The sequence below is a fragment of the Camelina sativa genome, chromosome 1, assembly GCF_030686135.1.
Source record: "Camelina sativa cultivar CO46 ecotype springtype chromosome 1, ASM3068613v1".
Classification (NCBI taxonomy): domain Eukaryota; kingdom Viridiplantae; phylum Streptophyta; class Magnoliopsida; order Brassicales; family Brassicaceae; genus Camelina; species Camelina sativa.
In genome coordinates, this window is record NC_141880.1 from 9,462,863 (window position 1) to 9,483,091 (window position 20,229).

At 35.2% G+C, this 20,229-nt stretch overlaps 2 protein-coding genes and 2 long non-coding RNA genes across 11 annotated transcripts; all 4 read left to right on the forward strand.

The window, feature by feature from the left end:
* The first annotated feature begins 398 nt into the window (after positions 1-398).
* LOC109131048 (uncharacterized) lies at positions 399-4,715 on the forward strand. Of its 4 annotated transcripts, none has more exons than XR_015560413.1 (11): positions 399-1,504; positions 1,599-1,670; positions 1,774-2,038; positions 2,176-2,354; positions 2,518-2,621; positions 3,178-3,429; positions 3,540-3,666; positions 3,764-3,843; positions 3,916-4,003; positions 4,066-4,216; positions 4,283-4,715. It is a non-coding gene; the product is annotated as an uncharacterized LOC109131048 (long non-coding RNA). The 4 variants fall into 4 exon arrangements; XR_015560412.1 differs by having other exon boundaries at positions 563-1,504; positions 2,127-2,354; XR_015560415.1 differs by having other exon boundaries at positions 576-1,504; positions 2,127-2,354; positions 4,066-4,203.
* A 3,013-nt stretch (positions 4,716-7,728) lies between these two features.
* LOC147949698 (uncharacterized) lies at positions 7,729-8,611 on the forward strand. Its single transcript, XR_015595416.1, has 3 exons — positions 7,729-7,891; positions 7,985-8,020; positions 8,119-8,611. It is a non-coding gene; the product is annotated as an uncharacterized LOC147949698 (long non-coding RNA).
* A 6,134-nt stretch (positions 8,612-14,745) lies between these two features.
* On the forward strand, positions 14,746-16,120 carry LOC104786434 (clavaminate synthase-like protein At3g21360). Its single transcript, XM_010511855.3, has 3 exons — positions 14,746-15,223; positions 15,304-15,557; positions 15,638-16,120. The coding sequence occupies exons 1-3, from the start codon at positions 14,843-14,845 to the stop codon at positions 15,996-15,998; spliced, it is 996 nt and encodes a 331-aa protein (XP_010510157.1). The 5' UTR covers positions 14,746-14,842; the 3' UTR covers positions 15,999-16,120.
* A 770-nt stretch (positions 16,121-16,890) lies between these two features.
* Positions 16,891-20,222, forward strand: LOC104786442 (mitochondrial thiamine diphosphate carrier 1). Of its 5 annotated transcripts, none has more exons than XM_087455979.1 (9): positions 16,891-17,199; positions 17,315-17,338; positions 17,579-17,733; positions 17,948-18,064; positions 18,499-18,576; positions 18,901-19,028; positions 19,303-19,455; positions 19,655-19,807; positions 19,906-20,222. In XM_087455979.1, the coding sequence occupies exons 7-9, from the start codon at positions 19,315-19,317 to the stop codon at positions 20,122-20,124; spliced, it is 513 nt and encodes a 170-aa protein (XP_087312105.1). In that variant the 5' UTR covers positions 16,891-17,199; positions 17,315-17,338; positions 17,579-17,733; positions 17,948-18,064; positions 18,499-18,576; positions 18,901-19,028; positions 19,303-19,314; the 3' UTR covers positions 20,125-20,222. The 5 variants fall into 5 exon arrangements, with proteins under 5 accessions (XP_087312105.1, XP_010510175.1, XP_010510167.1 ...); XM_010511873.3 differs by having other exon boundaries at positions 16,896-17,199; positions 18,499-18,610; XM_010511865.3 differs by having other exon boundaries at positions 16,956-17,338; positions 18,499-18,610.
* The last annotated feature ends 7 nt before the right edge of the window (positions 20,223-20,229 follow it).

Sequence of the window (20,229 nt, forward strand, 5' to 3'; positions counted from 1 at the left end):
ATTTGACATAGCAAAATCAACTTAATTCGAAAGAATGTTTGACAAAATATTATTAAAAAAAAGTAATGAATTTTGTTTATAGAAAATCGTCAGTAACTACATACTCACTAAATGATAATATCTGCTAAAGCTGACGAGAACATACATGCAAAAAGTCCACTATGTACAGTAATACGTAACTCCTATACACCATAAAACAAAATGCACAATCTCCTTTCTTCAGTCATTGGTGTCATGGTGATGGAATCTAAAATAAACTGCGGTCTGCGAGATGGTTTTCTTAGTTATAATTTAGGCCACTATGGCTATATCGATATGAATCATTTTGAAGAAATTGGAAAATATACTTCAAATATATATAGTCTCGTATTTTTGTGTGTGTGTTTTTTTCTTAATCTATCTTTGAGCATCTCCAATGCCTGCATCTTGGTGGTTTGAGTCAAGCGGGCCGGAAACAAAAAAAAAGAGGTGACTGAATAAGTTCTACATGTAATGCACAATCTCCTTTTTTTTCTTGGAATATTTATCTTGGTCATTTCCTTTAAATAATCCTTTTTTTTTTGTCAAACATTTTCATTCAATGAAATCATATTACATGGTTGAAAAATATTAAAGCCTCTTTAGCTACCAAATCAGCTTTCGAATTGTTCTCTCTTTTCACGAAAATGAAATTGCACGAAGAGAAAGATAGAGTAGATGAAGGATGTCGTATAGAATCCCATGGAGTTCCTTTGGTGGAAGCTCCCCTTTAATTGCTCTGATCAATTGCTGTGAATCTGAAGCAAGAATATATTTTTGGAAACCAAGTTCTAAGGCTTGGTGGATAGCCGCTCTCATCGCCAGTGCCTCTGCAATCAGAGGGGAACTGATATTCTCAGCCGTGGATCTGCCTTGCTGCTCGGGGAGGGGGAAGTGTTCTTCGAAGATCCAACCTAATCTGGCTTGTTTAGTATCCTCCCTCCAGGTTGCATCTGAGAAACAACATATTGAATCGGCATCCCGCTCTTGTAGCATATCAGATCGAGTTAGTGGGGTAGATGTTTTCTCTGAGATCTGATTCGCATTCCACTCTTTGGCCTGGAGTATAGCTTGTGTCATTACATCGGTACTCGACATCTGTTTGTTCTCGAAGATCTTTTTGTTGCGATTTGTCCATAGGATCCAAAGAATCCAGGGGAAGAGGGGCCCTTGATCGAATCCCACTGGAGGGAGGCAGATCGATTGTAGCAGCCGTTCAATCCCCGCTTGAATAGAAGGTATCAGAGTAGAGGCGATAGAGACCTTGAAGGGGGCCATATCCCACACCTTCACTGCAAAGGGGCATAGGAAGAGTAGGTGTAATCCCGATTCTTCATTTCCACAGTGGGGACATTTCGCTGTCAGATTAATACCTCGCTCTTTTAAAATACTTCCTACCGGAATCGCATTGCGCATGGCTTTCCATAAGAAGAATTTTATCTTTGGGGCACATCGGAGGTTCCAGATCCCTGTATTCCAGTTAAAGGTACTTAGACCCTGTGATTGTACATTGATTGGATCCGCATATCTTATTGCTTCATGGTATCCTGTTTTGGTGTTGTACTCTCCATCCTTGGCAGGTAACCAGACCACCTTGTCCTTTGCCCCGAGTTTGCTTGGACGCAGAGCTAGGATCTCTTGTTCATACAGAGGTAAGATATCCTGAATCTTATCCTTATTCCATTCTTTGGTTGTAGGGCAAAATAGATCTTTCACTAATAGGTTTTGGGATTCTTTTGTTGGTGGTCCTACTAGAGCGGTAGGGGTTGAGAGGGATATCCATGGGTTCGACCAGATTTGCGTATTCTCTCCAGTTCCAATTGCCACTCCCAGTTGTGCTTTCAGTAAGTCTCTTCCGATACACACTCCTCTCCACCCATGGGAAGCAGTAGAGGCTACTTTGCATTCCAAAAACGGTATGGTGGAACAATATTTTCCCAAGAGGATCCGTGACAATAGGCAGGAGGGGTTGTTAAGTATTCGCCAACTCACCTTTGCAAGAAGGGCGTTATTAAAGCTGGTAATATCCTTGAAACCTAACCCTCCCTCTTTTTTTGTTTTTGCCATTTTTGTCCCAGCTATCCACGACATTTTTTTTTTCTCCTCAGATGAGTCCCACCAGAAACGAGTTAACGCAGACTGTATTCGTTTGCACAGTGATCCTGGGAGCTTAAAACAAGACATCGTGTAAGTTGGCATAGCAGACAGCACAAATTTAAGCATGATAGCTTTCCCAGCCGTAGATAGGAACCATGAGGAGTAACTGCGAGCTTTCTGGTTTATCCGGTCTATGATTTGATTGAACAAGTCTCTCTTCTTTCTCCCAAACATCTTTGGTAAGCCTAAGTATTTCCCAAGGCCTCCAACATGTTGGATCCCGAGAATGTCTTGTGCCATAGTCTTTATATGATCCTCTGTTTTTGAAGAGAAAGTGATAGCTGATTTGGCTTTGTTTATCATTTGTCCTGATGTTGTTTCATACTTTTTGAGGATTTTCAGTAGTGTGTGGCAGCTTTGTGTATCTGATCTGCAGAAGAACATTGTGTCATCTGCGAATAAGAGGTGATTGAGTCGAGGACTCTCGTGTGCAACTCTGATACCAAGTAAGTCTCCCCTCTCTTGAGCTTTAGTGCATAGTCCTGACAAAACCTCACTGCATAGGATGAATAGATAAGGGGATAGGGGGTCTCCTTGTCTGATTCCTCTTTGTGGTACTACAGAGCCCTGGGATGATCCGTTTAGGAGAAAGGAATAGGATACAGTAGAGATGCACTGCATGATCCATTGGATCCATATTTGGTTAAAACCCATCCTTTCCAAAACCATTTGAATAAACTCCCATTCAAGGCGATCATATGCCTTACTCATATCAGTTTTAACGGCCATGTAACACCTTTTTGTAGCTCCTGATGTTTTGAGATAATGAAGGGCTTCATGGGTGATGAGGACGTTATCAGTGATAGATCTTTTTGGGACAAAAGCGGATTGTGTTTCCGATTTAATCTCTTGCAGCACCGATTTTAGTCTTCTAGAAAAGAGTTTTGAGATTATTTTGTAGTATACGGTGCACAGGGCAATGGGCCTGTAATCAGTCATCTTCTGTGTGCTCTGAACCTTTGGAATTAGTCTGATGTGGGTTTTATTGATGCTTTGTTGCAGGTGAGCAGAGGAGAAGAAAGACTGTACCTCAATGATAATATGAGGACCAACTGTTTCCCAGTTTGACTAGAAGAAACTTGCCAAAAAACCATCGGGGCCTGGTGCTTTATCAGCGTGGATAGAAAAGCATGCCCTCTTAATCTCCGCAGGTGATGGCTGCATTATAAGTTTCTGATTCGTCTCTTCAGTGATGCAGGGGGAAATGGCCTCCTCTATGATTTTCTTTCTTTCTCCATCTTGAGAGGTGAACAGGTCTGTAAAATATTCAGATATGACCTTGAGGATGTCCTTTTCTTCAAAAATTGGTTCCCCACTACTGTTTTCCACTACTGAGAATTTTTTTACTGTTGCTCATCCCCTAGTAATAGAGTGGAAATAGCTCGTGTTTTTGTCTCCTAGTCCTAGCCATAGCTGTCGACTTCTCTGTTTCCAGAACTCCTCCTCAGCTTTATAGGCTAATAATAGGTGGTTGTTAAGAGATAAGATCAAGTTATGATCCGGATCCTGACTTGACATTGCCTCATCTAGCTTTTCTTTGCATTCCTCAATAAGCATCTTACTGTTTTGGTACTTCTTCCTTGTCCAGGTTATAATCTCTGTTCGGCATCGTTTAATATTTTCCTCCACTATTTCTTCGGGATCACAGTTCCACGCGTCTGTTACAAGGTTTTTTACTTCTTCATTTTCTTTTAGTCGCTTGTCAAACCTGAAAATTCCTTTTTTCTTTTTCTTTGTTAGGTCCAAGTGGGTTAGCAGGGGTCTATGGTGTGATCCTTCATACTTCATATATTCACATCTGCTGGATGGATAGCTCTCAGCCCACAAGGTATTAGACATTGCCCTTCCAGCCTGCAATGGATCAGGTGATCATATCTTTTGCCTCTCCAGGATAGAAAATTACCAGAGTATCTTAGGTCGAAAAGGTCGCATTCAGCCATGAAGGTTTTGATATACACAAAGGAGCCTTCATATCTTGGTGGGCCACCTTGTTTTTCGGAAGCATCGATGATATCATTGAAGTCGCCAGTAAGGAACCAAGGTGACTCTCTATTCTTACCAAGTTCTGTTAGTTGTTCCCAAATGATTTTTCTTTTGGCTCTTTCAGGTTCCCCATACAAAAAGGTTGCGAAGAAAAACTTCCCTTCTGCTTTGACTTGAGTGTCAATGAAGTTAGGGCAACTATACAGTATTGATAGCTCAATCTCCGGTTTCCAGAATAATGCAAGACCACCACCTCCAGGACTATGTGGTGGAACTAGGTGAATACCAGGATACTGTAACCAATTTAGGGATTTTTTAACGTTTTCATCAGTATTCTTTGTTTCCATGATGAAAATGATTTCATGAGAGATCTTCGAATAGATCTCATGGAGCCGCTGGCCTGTTATGGGATTCCCCAACCCACAACAGTTCCAGCTCAGAATCTAAAAAGATCCTTTAAACGATATTTCAAGCTTTTCTTATTCAAAGATGTAAAAAGATCTTCTACTTGTCTCTGTTATGAGTTTTTGTTTTTTGCCAATGTTACAAGTTACCCATATAATTTGCCATTGTTCCAAGTTGGACATATAGCTAGAAATCATCACCCACTCATCTTTCAAGTTCTACCACTAAGCCAAGCATGGTATATTGGTATGTTGCAAATATACTATACTAAGTGGCATTTTCTCGATATCTTGCAAAGACAACTTAAATTTGCAAAACCAAAAAAAAACAATCCCGGAGAAATCTCTCCTTCCCATCAGGTTCAACATTTCCGTTTCAGATTAGGTTATTTTTTTCCGAGATTGATTGAAGATTGTCAGGTTTAACAATAAAAATAAAATATTTAAAGAGAGAAAGGAATAATATATAATAGATAGATATGCTTGGAATCGATAAATGGTAGATAGGATAGGGTAACAATGAGTAAATTCAAAATTAAGTTGTGGTAAAACTGTAGAAGAAAACTGAATTTTACCACGTACATAATGTTATCAATCTGTATGAATAGTGTATACTGATCTAATAATAAATCAAATATATAGGTTTTGGGATAAAAGAAGATGAGATCACGTATGCTTCAATACAAGTTACGATTGCAATGTTGTTTCTCAATTACCAAAATGTTTACGATTGCAATGTTATTTCTCAATTAGTTTTTAATAGTAAAGAAAACCCAAAAATACGAATAGACAATCAATCATAATAAGCAATTCGAGTCAATATGAACTACTCGTGCACATTGTGGTTGGAAGCTTGAAGATAAACTAAGGTGAGGGTTGGCCTAATCGGTGATGGTTGGCCTAATCCTAACCGAGTTAGGAGTTATCTAAACATAGGTGTTTCCTATTAGGATTATGTTAGTGTTAACATATAAATAAGGAAGCCAAGTCATGGCATAAGGTTGTAAGGTTTTGAGAATTTGAGAGCTTAAATTTTGAGTTATTTTCTTAAGCTAATAAAGTGAGTCATACTTTGTTTTCTTGAGTTTCTTAAAGATCTATTTCAATACACATAATTATGGCTTTATTACATCATAGAAAAAGAATTTTGAAATTAATAAGAGTAATTGGATGAAAAAGTCAATTGGATCATCTAATTAGAATATCCAAGATCCATGGATACTTAATATGGATCTTACAAAAAAACCACTAATAACTAATTAAGGAAAAACCAAATTTAATTATGAAATATTTTTAAATATATATAATTTTGTAATAACGGTATAGTTTAAAAACAATTACAAAATTGCAGAATTAATATCTTTTGTAATTTTAAATAAATACATAGATATATTTTGCAACATCTGAATTTATTAATTTGTAAATAGATAATACAAGAAGTTAACCAAAATAAATTATAATTTATTGACGCCATCAAATATCATTTAGTTATTAATTTTATAAACCATAGAAGAATAAGAACGGTCATTACATCGACAATACTGAAACCTGGATTTGCGTTAATAATTACAATAATCAAACTGTTCGCTCTGTCACGTTGGCGAGAATTATTAACTCTATTGATCTACTATTCAAACTCTTTCTATATATTCTACTGACTTCTCTACTAACACTTGCTTCAATATTTTTTTCCTGCCAGACGAGAAGGGTCCTAAGGAGGATTGTGTCATATGATATTTGGAGCCAACAAGTATCGGTTTATAATTCCCTTATGACAGAAAAAATCATGGCATACTATTATTGTTCTGAATGGTAGTGATGTGTCATGTGGTTTGAATAGTAACAAAATTTTACATATATACTATATATATCTGTAACACTGTTAAACATATACAGGTATATATATATATATCTATATATATTTGTAACACTGTTAAACATATACAGGTATATATATATATATATATGACTGGAAATATATGTTTTGTAACTATTAAAACTCTTTTGGCTATGCAGGACAATCTCCTTTAAGGTTTTAAATGTCACAAGACAATTATGAATTACGATGTTATTTTTTTTCGCTGAGCTATAGGGCATAAACTGGATTAATTAATAAAGTAAGCATTACTTGAGTCTTCACCCTAACAAAATCAGTAAAAAAGAAAAACAATGATAAGATACCTATGGCCTAATGTGACTAGCTAAAGCAGTTTGAGGAAGAGAATATAAGATCTTTGGCGGTCCAACAAAGTATATCATGGCTACACAAAATCATTTTTTTTTCGTTTTTTATATTCTTGAGTATTATTATTAATTAATTAGGGATTTATTAGTTGTAATTAATCAAATATTTCTTAAAACTTAAAAAAAATATATAGTACATCTTAATAAGAATTTTATAATTTAAAAGAAAATATAATGAAGATTAATGGGATGTTTAGTATCATACTAAAATTTTAAGTATAAATTTTATGACTTAATGTAAAATGGAAATTTTAGTGAGAATAAATAGCCTATCAATTAATGGAAAGATATTTTATCTATATATACATTTTGCAAGTACATTTTGTAAACAAATTTTGAAATTAGAAACTATTTACAATCCAATTTGCAAATAAATTTTTTGTTAAAAAATATATTTTTGTGTTTGTATCGCAGATTAAAATCTAGTGATAAGTATATGTGAAATGTTAATACAATATATTACATGGAATAGAACTTTGATTCTAAAAATATATAAAGATCAACTGTTTCTTTTTAATTCTAAAAATCAAATGTATATTTCAAGTAGGTATGTAACTTTGACTAGTAAAATGGTTCGATTTAGAATTCTACGGATATTATCAAGTTATCAACCATTGAAAAATAGGTATATGAGTCATATGACACGATAACATACTTCGAGCCTTTAATTACTACAAACAAAAGTATTTTAATAGTTTGTTACCTTTGACTTCAAACATACTTTTAAATAATAGATTACTGAACTGTCTAGATATATATCTAAGAGTTGTAAAAAAAATTCCATGCAGAAACGCTTTAACTACATTATCTCAAAATACAATAGTTTTATAATATTAGATTCAAACAACAAAAATTTGAACGAACCTTGGAAAAATGCATGTATTCTTCTTTTTAGTCAATTCTTATCTCCTCTGTAATCCATTAACATTCTATAAATACACACTTAGCTTAGATATCAGCATTCAGAAAACACAAGCCATACTCAGAACTCATTATGACTAATAGCTCTATGAAGAAAATGATTCTGATCCTCTCCATCATAGTCATAGTTTTATCTCCAACAAGTTTTATTTCTTCTATGGCAGGTAAGTAACCTTAATAAATCAATCGATTAAGTTAAGAATTTACCTATCAATTAACTTCTTTTTTTTCTTTTTTTTTCTATTCATATTTGTAAGATGTTCATGCTACTGGGAGTCCCACCGAACCAGCAGGCAAGAACCTCATCACTAACTAACTAATTAAAGTAATCAAGACAATCATATAAGTTTATTTATTCTTATGTTATTTATTTTTTCTTTTGGCTTTGTAGATTCTCACGTTACTGGAAGTGATAGAGTAGCATGTCCTGCTTGCCTTTGCTGTGAAGGCCATCTCCTCCACCGGGAACTTGTTGTCGTTGCTGTTAATTAGAATTAAGATCTACGTCCTCGTAAACTTAATAATTAAGAGGCTTAAACCTCTTAATTACTACTGTTAGAGTTCATTGTATATACTTTATGTTGTTGTAGTGTTGTGTTTTCACCAACAAAAACAGCGTAGCCAGCCGCTTAGAATTAACTAATGATCGAATATTCCTTGTCCTAAACAAATACAAGTTTATAATTACGTGTTAAAAAAAATTCTACCTTAAAAATGAAATAAACACTACAAGAAAATAGTCGATTTGTGAATATATCGCAAATCCCTCGCAAATAGACATTAGCAACGGATTTGCAAGACACACCAGTTCCTCGCAAATCGCGTCTTGCAAATTGGTCAACATCGCAATTCCTTCTCAAATTTTGCAAGGAATATTTTTCCTCGCAAATCTCACGCATATTGTGAGGGAATGTTTTTCTCGCAAACCACTCGCAATTTGCAAGGGACTACCTTCTTCGCGGATGTCACGCAGACTGCTAGGAATTTCTTATCTCGCAATCGTCATGCAATTTGCGAGGATTTTTGTCTCTAGCAAATACGTTGCAATATTGCCATAGTTCATCCCTCGTAAATTGTTGTGCATAATAAAAAAAAAAATCAGAATTGATATTTAATATACTAGTACATAAATATTTGATATTTTCTTGTTAATTCTAAAAAAATTCTAAATTCTAAAAATATTTAATCGAGAATTAAATTCTAAAAAAAAAAATTGAGATTCGATAGAAAAAATTCTAAATAATATAAAACATAAATATTACAAAAGGTTTAGTTTGAGTATTGTGGACAAAAAAAAAACATAGATCAAAAGAACAAAGAAAAACATAGATCAAAAGGATGGAGAGAGAGATGTCACGTTTCTGGTCCCAGTTTGGCTACCAGCTGCTACCATTTCACCGGTGTTGCCATCTGGGTTGGTGCCCTCCGGGTTGGTGGAAGCTGCTGGGTTAGTCGGGTTCCGGAACTTGGCTGCAAACTCAGGGACTTTTTCTGCGAGGTAGTCGAAGTATGCATCGTAGCTATGCATTCTTTGAGCACTTTCTTGGATTTGAGTTGCCAGGGTTTGGATACACTCCTCAGCTGCAGCAAGTTTCTGAGCCAATATAACCGGATCATTAGCTGGAGACGGATGTGGTGGACCGCTACTGGAAGAGGACGCTTCAAACTGCAGAGAACCAACTCCAAAAATCCTGTTTTTCTTCTTCGGAGCAACCTAACAACAGAACAACAAACAAAATCGCAAGTTATCACATTCAAAACAATGGAAGGTATCAGAAAACAAGATAACACAAAACAATTGGTGGGGGAATGACATACAAAAGAATCACAAGTTATAACATACAAACCCATCAAAGATATCACATACACATGATTCACAAATTATCCCAACCAAAACAATGGCAGCAGTTCAACGAACAGTCAAAACAATGATAACAGTTCAACATTTCAAACAAAACAATCGCAAGATATCACAAAATCATTAGAAATACAATCATTAGTATTTAAAACCAACAGAACTACAAATTTGTAACTTACCTCAGTGTAAATTTTGTTTTTGATATGAGTGGACACCCCACCAGAAGCGGAACTCTCTCCATTATCCCCGGTACACATCTCAGATTCCAACTCTTGAATCTTGGACGACACTTCATTGAACAAGGACTCGGACTTGCCATCAATAAATGAGCCATCCGGTTTTCGATGAGTGTCTTTTAGGATTCGTAGGAAATCCGGAGTTAGCTCACCAGTGATCTCAGACTTGAAAGAAAAAAAAAACATTGATTAGTTACCAAATAAAAGAGGTCAGAAGGCATAATTATAATAATAATAAAAAAACTTAAAGAACTTACATGCTTTCGAGCATGAGCTTTAAACGACGTTTGGCCTGAACGATGCTTGTATATTCCGGTTCCCTCCGGATCATGATAGCGAGCATTCCGACTGTTGTTGCTCTTGATCTCTGATTTAGGATCAAGCCAATACCGAACAAGACCAGCCCATACTTGAGGATTAATCTATCGTGGCTTTGCCTCATCACCTTTAAGCTTCCACTTTGACTTCCACCGTGAAACTTGATCACACATCCTGTCCTTCAACTTGTCCTCAACCTCTTGCCTCACTCTATCGTTTATGCTACGGTCCCAATTATATATTTGCTTGCAAAAAAAAAGGGATAACTCTATATTTAATAAAGGCATAGAAAACAAACTGTAAATAGCAAACAAATAGACTGAACTTACCACAAACGTTTCATACCAACGGTCTACCACTGCACTCGACGTTTGTGTCCAATTGGCATGGAGCTCTTTGAAATCTCTTTCAAATATGCTTCAAACACTAGCCGCAACACAGGAGTCTTGGTCAAACCTTCAAAAGAAATACATATTAGAATCCATGGAAATACAAATTTTGAATTATATTACAAATTAAAAACATAAAACAAACTTACCACAAAATTCCTAGAGGTCGACGAGGATTTAGTTTAGTTAAACTAGATCGTCCAGGACTATCGAGTAACTCCTCCAATGTCAGATTGTTGAGACGTTGGGACATGACTGTAGAGGAGGAATGCGCATGTTGAGATGCAGGAGTGTCAGGGTTCGGCTCAGTGTCACCATGCGAAGGAGATGGTGAAGGCGTATTATTAGAAGGAGGCGTCACAGGCAGGGGTTGCGAGGTTGCACAACGGTTATTGTGAGAACCGGGGTTTGAGTTGTTAGAAGCGGAGGGACCACGACGATTAGAAGTACTGGGAGAGGCTAAACCTGCATCCGAAAGAAATCTTGTGTAATCGTTGCCTCCAAACATCTATAAGAAAAGAAAATCAAATTTCCAATTAGTAATTAGTAACATGCAGATCGAAAGTGTATAATTAGAAGATCAAAATCAAAATTAAAATCGAAATCAAAATCGAAATTAAAACCAAATTAGGGTTTATATATAATGAAATCAAAAGCTTTTAAAAACGAAATTAAATTAGGGTTTATACAAAATGAAATCAAAATCAAATACAAAATGAAAACAAAACGAGATTAAACAAAATCAAAAACGAAAACAAAACAAGAGTAGGGTTTATACCTTTCAGATTAGGATTGAAGAAGATCGGAAGAAGAGTAAAGCAGATCGGAAGAGGAAGAAGCTTATCGGAACAGGAAGAAGTTGATCGGAAGAGGAAGAAGTTGATCGGAGGAGGAAGAACCAGATTGCAAGAGGGAGAAGATGGTTTGGGAAGAAACAGATCGGAAGAGGAAGAAACTTATCGGAAGAAAAAGAAGTTGATCGAAGGAGGAAGAGGGAGAATGTTCTGCATGCCATCTCATTGCCGCTGCAGTCCGTTTTGATTGGTATAGGCGTTTCAATCTATCAGCAACAGGCAAGTACCACATACGTTTATATGGCACTCGCGTCCTTCCTTCAGTAGGCTGATATCTCGGCTTCCCACAAAACCGACATTCCTGCAACTTATCATCATCTTTCCAGAAAATCATGCAATAGTCAACGCACAAATCAATCATTTCAGATGGTAATCCAAGACTCGCAACCAACTTCTGTATTTCATAGTAGTTCTCAGCCGATACATTATCAGCTGGCAAATACTCTTTAATGAGTTCAGCCCAATAATCCATGCAATTCTCACTTAAGTTATTATCAGCTTTAATTGTCATCATCCTAGATGCCAATGATAACTTAGTATGACCTTCTCTACATCCATTGTAGATATGTTGATTTGCAGCATCTAACATAGTATAAAAACGTTGTGCATCTACGTTGGGTTCTTCCGTAATATTCTCAGGAAATGCAGCAGTAGTTTCATGAAATGCATCATTAACCATATCATGAAATCTATTTTCTTCATTATACCCATAAAAACCAAATTGATCAGATTCTTGATGCTTATAATTACTAGGTTGATCAACATCATAATTCATACTACTACTTCCAACATTACTGCTACAACCCTCTCCATGACGAAACCATACATAGTAATTTGGCATAAATCCTCTATTATAAAGATGCTTCTTCACTAGATTAAATTCCAAATACTTATCGTTGCAGCACTTAGGACATGGACAAAATATTGTACCGTTTTGACGAGCAAAGTCTTGGTTTGTCGCCTGGTACATGAAAGCGTGCAACCCATCACAAAACTCTCTCGTCACATCACCAGTCTCTGGATCTCTGCGATTGTACATCCACCGTCTCGTTGTGTATATCTCATGATGCCTGCCTCCAAACATTATTATTGAATTTAAAAGTGTTTAGGCCTTTTTTTGTAGTCTTTTTTTCTCTCACAATATTTTTTTTTGGTAGTAAAAATGTTTTTGTTGGAAGTGTTTTGTGTTGTGGTTTCCATGGATTATGAACTTTCTATTTATAGGCTTACTAAAAATAGTTGCTATGGATTTGCTAGGGAAACTTGCAAGGGATTTGCGAGGGAAGTATAAAATTTTGTTATCTTGCAAGGGATTTGCGAGGCTTTTACTGTTATGCCGACATAACAGTTACACTCGGGAAAAATGTGGCTGCCGACATCATCGTCTCTAGCAACTCCCTCGCAAATTTTGCGAGGGAATTGCAAGTACCCTCGCCTTCCTAGTAAACTACTCGCAACGCCATCGCAAATTTACGAGGAACTTTCGCCATCGCAGATTTCCGTCCCAAATCAACTGTTTTCTTGTAGTGAAAGTGTTATGCACCAAAAAAAAAAAAAAAAAAATAAGAAAGACATTGTAAAGTTTCCATTATAACATGCATAATGGTGAAATGATGTTTTTAATATGATTATGTTTAAAGTTTAAGTTTTATCAATCTAAAAAATCATATAATGGTTAATAAAATGCAAAAAACCTAAAAAATATGCGTTTTTGCCAAAAAAGAAAAATATTTTTTAACATCTATTAATAGAAATAACTTTTTTAATTATACAATTTTTTTTTCGACGAATGATATATAACTATTTATTATATGATATATCTCTTATATATTAATAGAGAAACACTCTCTTGAAAAAGCTGATGTGTCGCCGCCAGAGAGGTCGAGACACATTTAGCGAAAAAACCTTTAAATTTTCTACTTAATTACATTAACATGCCATTATATATATTTTTTAAAAAATTAACTGAATAATAATAAGATTTGTCATCAATTTTCACACAAATTTAAATATCACATAATAAAACTAAGTAAATATTACATACTATTTTAAGTCAAAATTTCACTAAAATTTACTTACAAATATACTAGTCAAAGTTATATTATTTTTAAGAAATCAATATAAAATATTGATTTCTTAAAATCAATATAAGTAAAATATTCTAAAAAGGCTATAAAAACATATAAAGTTAATAAAATAAAGAATATATAACTTATTAAACATATAACTTATTAACAAAATCATATATAACTTTTGTTAGTATTATTACCATAATAATTTAAATAACAAGCTTTCAATAGTTATTATAATTGATTATAAAAATAAATATATTACCCCTCGATTATCTCCAACTCATTAAAAGAAACTTAATCCCAATAAATATAGATTTATATATATTCATAAATAAATATAAAAATAACAACAAATTAGGGGATATCATGATGTGTGATTATTTATATATATCTAAGTATGTAAACTAATTAATTTCAACATTTAGTGTGATTATTCATTAAAAATAGAAATATTGATAGCCGAATAGGAATATATGTTTTAATTGTACATTAATCTATGTGCTATTAAAAAGGAATGAGACAATAACCCTTATCATTATAAATAAATTTAGTACCCAAAAAAATTCATAATATATTTAAAATGAATGATTATTAGATTATGAAAAATTGTTATGGTTACTCGATTAACCATAAATATAAAAATTTGATTTTTAAAGCACACAAAAATATATATTTCCATATATTGTAATACTTTATAAATATTTTCTTTACCACGTTCACATAATTCACGGGTGAAATGTATTCTTACACGAATACGTTAATTTTGAAATTTCATTAATTTTTTCATAATGGTTTTTTTGGTAATAATCCGTTATTTATAAAAAAATATTAACAAACCGACTATCTCAAAAGATTAAAATAGCCTAATCACAAATAGTAAATCAATAAATTAGATTATATTCAGAAAATTTAGTTTAGAATCCGATTGTTACTAACATATAATAAAATTAATTAATTAAACTATCGAGTAATTTAGTATATGTTGTTATGGTAGAAACATGCAAAATTGTTATAATTATAAAATAAAACATAAAAGATATGAATTTGATTTTTAAACCACACAAAAGAAATGTTGCAGTAAATAGTAACATTTTATCAATATTTTCTCTTACACATTTAACGATTTCACGGATAAAACATATCTTTTACACGAAAAACGCAGCTTTTGAATAAATAAATAAAAAAATTAATTATATATTATGTTTAACACAAATAAATATTGGTTTTAGAATAATAATTTTATTTATAATAATTTTTTTTAAATCGATTTATTGTGTACATAGTGGCTGTTGTTAACTAGTGGTAATATTATACTTCGTAACTTTGCAGTTAACTGAACAAAGCTTAAAATTAGAAAACAATTGAGGAAAAGGCAGAAAAAACAAAAAATGGCGGATCCGTTGTTGTTGTTGGAAACACGAATCGCAGAGCAGAAGCAATACGAATCCAAACCATTCCCGGCGGTGATATCACCACCGTCTTCTTCATCGATTCCGATTCATGCTCTGTCTCTCCCACTCTTCACTCAGTGTATCAAGAATCAGAAACCTTACCTCGATTCGCTCTTGCACGAATCCGGAGCAGTACTGTTCAGAGGTTTTCCGGTGAATTCCGCCGAGGATTTCAACGACGTCGTCGAAGCTTTCGGTTTCGATGAGCTTCCTTACGTCGGAGGCGCTGCACCTCGCTCTAGCGTCGTCGGTCGTGTCTTTACGGCTAATGAGTCTCCTCCTGATCAAAAGATCCCTTTTCACCATGAGATGGCTCAGGTATATCAATTTTTGATTTGGGTAATCTGATTTACATTTAAAGGTTTGAGCTTGATGGGATTTGATGGTTGTTTGATAAGGTACCTGAGTTTCCATCAAAGTTGTTCTTTTACTGTGAGGTAGAGCCAAAGTGTGGAGGAGAGACTCCAATTGTGTTGAGTCATGTTGTGTATGAGAGGATGAAAGATAAACATCCTGAGTTTGTTCAGAGATTGGAGGAACATGGTTTGCTCTATGTTAGGGTTTTAGGAGAAGATGATGATCCATCATCACCCATTGGCCGTGGTTGGAAATCCACATTCTTGACTCAAGACAAGAACCTTGCTGAGCAAAGGTACTACATCATCATCTGAGTTAGTAAGATTAGCTCATCATCAGTTGTACATTTCTCAGAGTGTATGTTTTTTTAAACAGGGCAGCTAATTTGGGAATGAAACTAGAATGGACTGAGGATGGAGCCAAGACGGTAATGGGTCCAATCCCGGGTATCAAATACGATGAGTCGAGAAACCGTAAAGTCTGGTTCAACAGCATGGTAGCTGCTTATACGGGCTGGGAGGATAAGCGGAATGATCCAACGAAAGCGGTGACTTTTGGGGATGGAAAGCCTTTACCTGCGGATATAGTTCATGACTGTCTTAGAGTCCTTGAAGAGGAATGTGTTGCTGTCCCTTGGCAGAGAGGAGATGTGCTGCTTATAGATAACTGGGCGGTTCTTCACTCTCGAAGACCGTTTGTTCCTCCTCGTCGAGTCCTTGCATCACTCTGTAAATAGAAGAATATGTTGTCTTCCACACATAAATAAAACCTTTGGATTTCGGATTTAGAGGCTACACTGTACATATTAGTATAGTACATACATATGTTTGGGTTTATAGTAACCCATTTCTTTCTTTATTCAGAACATCTCTTATTTACATTGCATCAGAAAGTACACAACATAAGAAGAAATCAGAGACAAACTCGTCCTTATTTTATTGTACTCGAAACTCTACTCAAAGCTTCTCGTTGAGCTTCGACTTAGTTGGTTTCAAGCCCGGTTTGAGGGATTCAGATAGCCATTTTGCAGATTCTTTCTCCATACGAGTCAAATTGTTTTGCAGTTCGTGCAACAATATCCAAACGAATATATAACATCGGTGGAGATCAACTACGACAACAAAATATTTGGAAATGAAGGTGAATATCTCCACCTTGTGGACGAGTGAATATCTCCACCTTGTGGACGAGCGAACCTCTCCACCTTTTGGACTTGAAGGTGCCAAAAGCGTCCTCCACATAGAAGACGACCACAGGAACATTGGGTTCCATGGCAAAGCGGGTGCTGAATTAATTTACCAAGTTGGAGTCCATGTCTAGCCCAGTTCCTAGTGAATTATCTTACCTTTCTAATAAAAATGAGCTATACAAAAAAAGCTGAACTCTAGAGATTGTCATTGTACATGTATAATAAGCCTACTTGTTTTTTTGTGTTTCAATATCTCCTTATGTAGTTATGTTTATACATATACAAGAGTTCGTAACAGATGTAAGATCTTGGTTACGTCTTTACTCATTCATATCGTCAAAAATAATGCTTAAGGAAAGAATACATTCCTCTTGTTGTTGTTGGAAGTTGATGACTCTTAAAAAGCAAATTTGCAAGGTCCATGCTTTTACAACTTTTTGTGTAAGAACCACAAATTTTAAAGTTTTCCTTTTTATTTTATTTTAGTGTGATTGCTTTCTTAATAGATAGATAGACGCTGTTTTGTTTTTCTTTGTTAAATTAATGATTTTTTATTTTTTTTTATTTTATTATTAATTGGTAGCTCACGGATTGTTTTTCTTCTTCTTCCTCTTCAGAGCAACATGTTCTCTGAGATCCCTATCAATCAATGGCGGTAACAGAACAGAGTCCTCTGTTTTTTTTACTCTAAAATCTAAAAGCTTCGGATAAGCTCTCTCATGGTGGCTAGTTTCTTGTATCTATCCCTGTATGCTCCTCTTCTTTCATTTACTTGATATAATCACGACGAATACTTCTTTCCGGTTTCCCAAAAATCTCACCTCTCACAATCGATTTCTCTACATTGTAACCATCTTACATAGTTTCGCCGGAGAATTACAATAAAGGTTGAGTTTTTTATTGTTTTCCTATAAGATTTATCGTAACATCGACTGATTCTAAACCTTTATAAGTTGAATTCCACATATGATCAAACCCTAGTTCCTAATTCCTCTGTTTTAGGTATGATAGACTCAGCTTTAGAGGATATGTAATGAATTATACAAATGCGTAACTGTTTATATGTTTTTGACAATTGATATGTGTATAGCCATATTATTGATGTTGATTGATTCAATGATCTTTAGGTTATACCAAGGAGCTTGAGATCATGAGTGGTACAGAGTTAGAGGAGCCTGGACAGATAAAACGTGCTGTGATTGATGCGTCCGCTGGTGCTGTTGCTGGTGCCATTTCACGTATGGTGACCTCTCCTCTTGACGTTATCAAGATTAGATTTCAGGTAAGTTAAAGAGTCTTATAGTTCATTGGCTTTTGTGGATTTAGATTATGCACATATGCTTTGTGACTATAGAAAAAAGAGCAGCTTAGATTATGGGAGAGTTTGTTTGCATAAGTTTAACACGACAAAGGTCTTGGCATGTCAAGAATCTTTGCTTTTGAGAAATTAAGAGCAATAGAATGGTCAATGAATTGAAACTATTGTAATTTTTCAGGTTCAGTTGGAGCCTACAGCTTCATGGGCTCTGACTAAAAATGAATCTCCAGTGAAACCAAAGTATAATGGTTTGTTTCGAACAGCGAAGGAAATATTTAGAGAGGAAGGTTTATCAGTAAGTCTTCTAAGCTGATTTCACTAGATATACTTCTTCTGAAGGTGTTAGCTGCAGTATTTCTTATGCTGGATTGTTTGCGACTGTTCTAACCAATTCAGTAAAAGCACACAAATGCTTTTGTTACTATATATTTTTTTATTATCTACAGTGCTGAGCTTAATTCTACTGAGTTAGACTGCAAAATAGTGTAAATACCTTGATGACAATGCAGCCTAAGGTTTCAATTGTGTGTTAGACATTTGTATGATGTTGGAGAATCTGCAGGGTTATGATACATGATATTAAACTGCATCTTTTGTGCATTCATAGCATTTCTTTGTGTTGACAGTGATAACGCGATGAATGATCCATTCTAGACTCCTTCAGCAATTGTTTTCATCCTACTCATGGCTTACAGACACGCGAATTTTAATTGAAGTTGCTTCTGGCAGGGTTTTTGGCGGGGAAATGTCCCAGCTTTACTTATGGTTGTTCCATACACGTCCATACAATTTGCAGTTTTACATAAGGTGAAGTCTTTTGCCGCTGGTTCATCAAAGGCTGGTACATCACTAACTTTTAATGGATCTGTTAGTAGATCCTAATTTGTATGTAACCCCGTGAAAATAATTACTTGCAGTATACATATGATGTGGTTCGTATACTTTTAATTTTTTTCTGAGCTTCATGTGAATTAACTCCTTTGAAGGAGCTGTTTAGGGCAAGATGACTTGGCTTTATTCATCTACATGTTACCATACTCCTTACCATTTCACAATGTTCCAGAAATAATTAAGAGAAAATTTGTAGCCCTTGTTACGTAACAGAAAATTCTAATTTCTGTTGGTCTGCAGAAAATCATGCTCAACTGAGCCCTTATCTTTCTTACATCAGTGGAGCACTAGCAGGGTGTGCAGCGACAGTCGGATCATATCCATTTGACCTATTGCGGACTGTATTGGCTTCACAGGGTGAGCCAAAGGTATGATATTTCTTCTGTAAAAGAATGTTATGACATTATTGTGGGTTCTCTCGTCTCTGTAACTTTTGTTTCTTCAAAGTAAACAATATACGTGGAGAAAGAATAAATAAAAAGTTTTGAGAATGTGTTGACATAAATTGTCATTTTGAGAAAATTAGCCTATCTCTGGAGCTCTCTGATTTTCATAAAAATGTTATGATTATATTACTCATGTATCGTACTTGAGTTAGTATCAATTCTTGAAAGATTGTTAAATCAAATTTCTTTTGGGTAGGTATATCCAAATATGAGATCAGCATTTTTGAGTATAGTGCAAACTCGTGGAATCAAAGGGTTGTATGCAGGATTGTCCCCAACTTTGATCGAGATCATTCCCTATGCTGGTCTGCAGTTTGGCACTTATGACACATTTAAGCGCTGGAGTATGGTAAGCTATAGCTTCATGAACGTTTTCAGTCTTTCATTCCTTTGGAGTATATAACCCCATAGATACACCTTTGCCTCCACCACAACTAATTCTATTAACTTCTGTATCCTAAACACCAGATTATCTTTAAGCTCTATTTGAACTTCTTATCTCATATTTTGGACTTCGCATCTCACTGATGGTATTCATTTTGCTTTAGGTCTATAATCAGCGGTACAGATCTTCTGCTTCAGGCTCTGTTAATCAAAATGATAGCCTTTCGAGCTTTCAGCTCTTCCTTTGCGGTTTAGCTGCTGGTACCATTTCTAAACTTGTTTGTCATCCACTCGATGTTGTCAAGAAAAGATTTCAGGTTAGTATCTTGCTATTAACTTCCGTTTGTTTTGTAGTTACTATTTTCTGAATGCATTTAATAATCAAGGTTTAATCTGAGAATGTTTGTGGCTGCAGGTCGAAGGTCTGCAACGGGACCCGAAATATGGAGCCCGAGTAGAGATAAATGCTTACAAGAACATGTTTGATGCTTTAGGGCAGATATTAAGAACAGAAGGTTGGCACGGTCTTTACAAAGGCATTGTTCCATCGACCATTAAAGCCGCACCTGCTGGTGCTGTTACATTTGTAGCCTATGAACTTGCATCCGATTGGTTTGAGGCAAACTTGACATGAACTTGTAAATCTTATTCTTTTTTTTGCTATTGAGTAAGTAGTATAAGATTCCCTACTTTGTTTGAACGGAGACCAGTAATGCAAACTCTTTCATACTAGGAACGG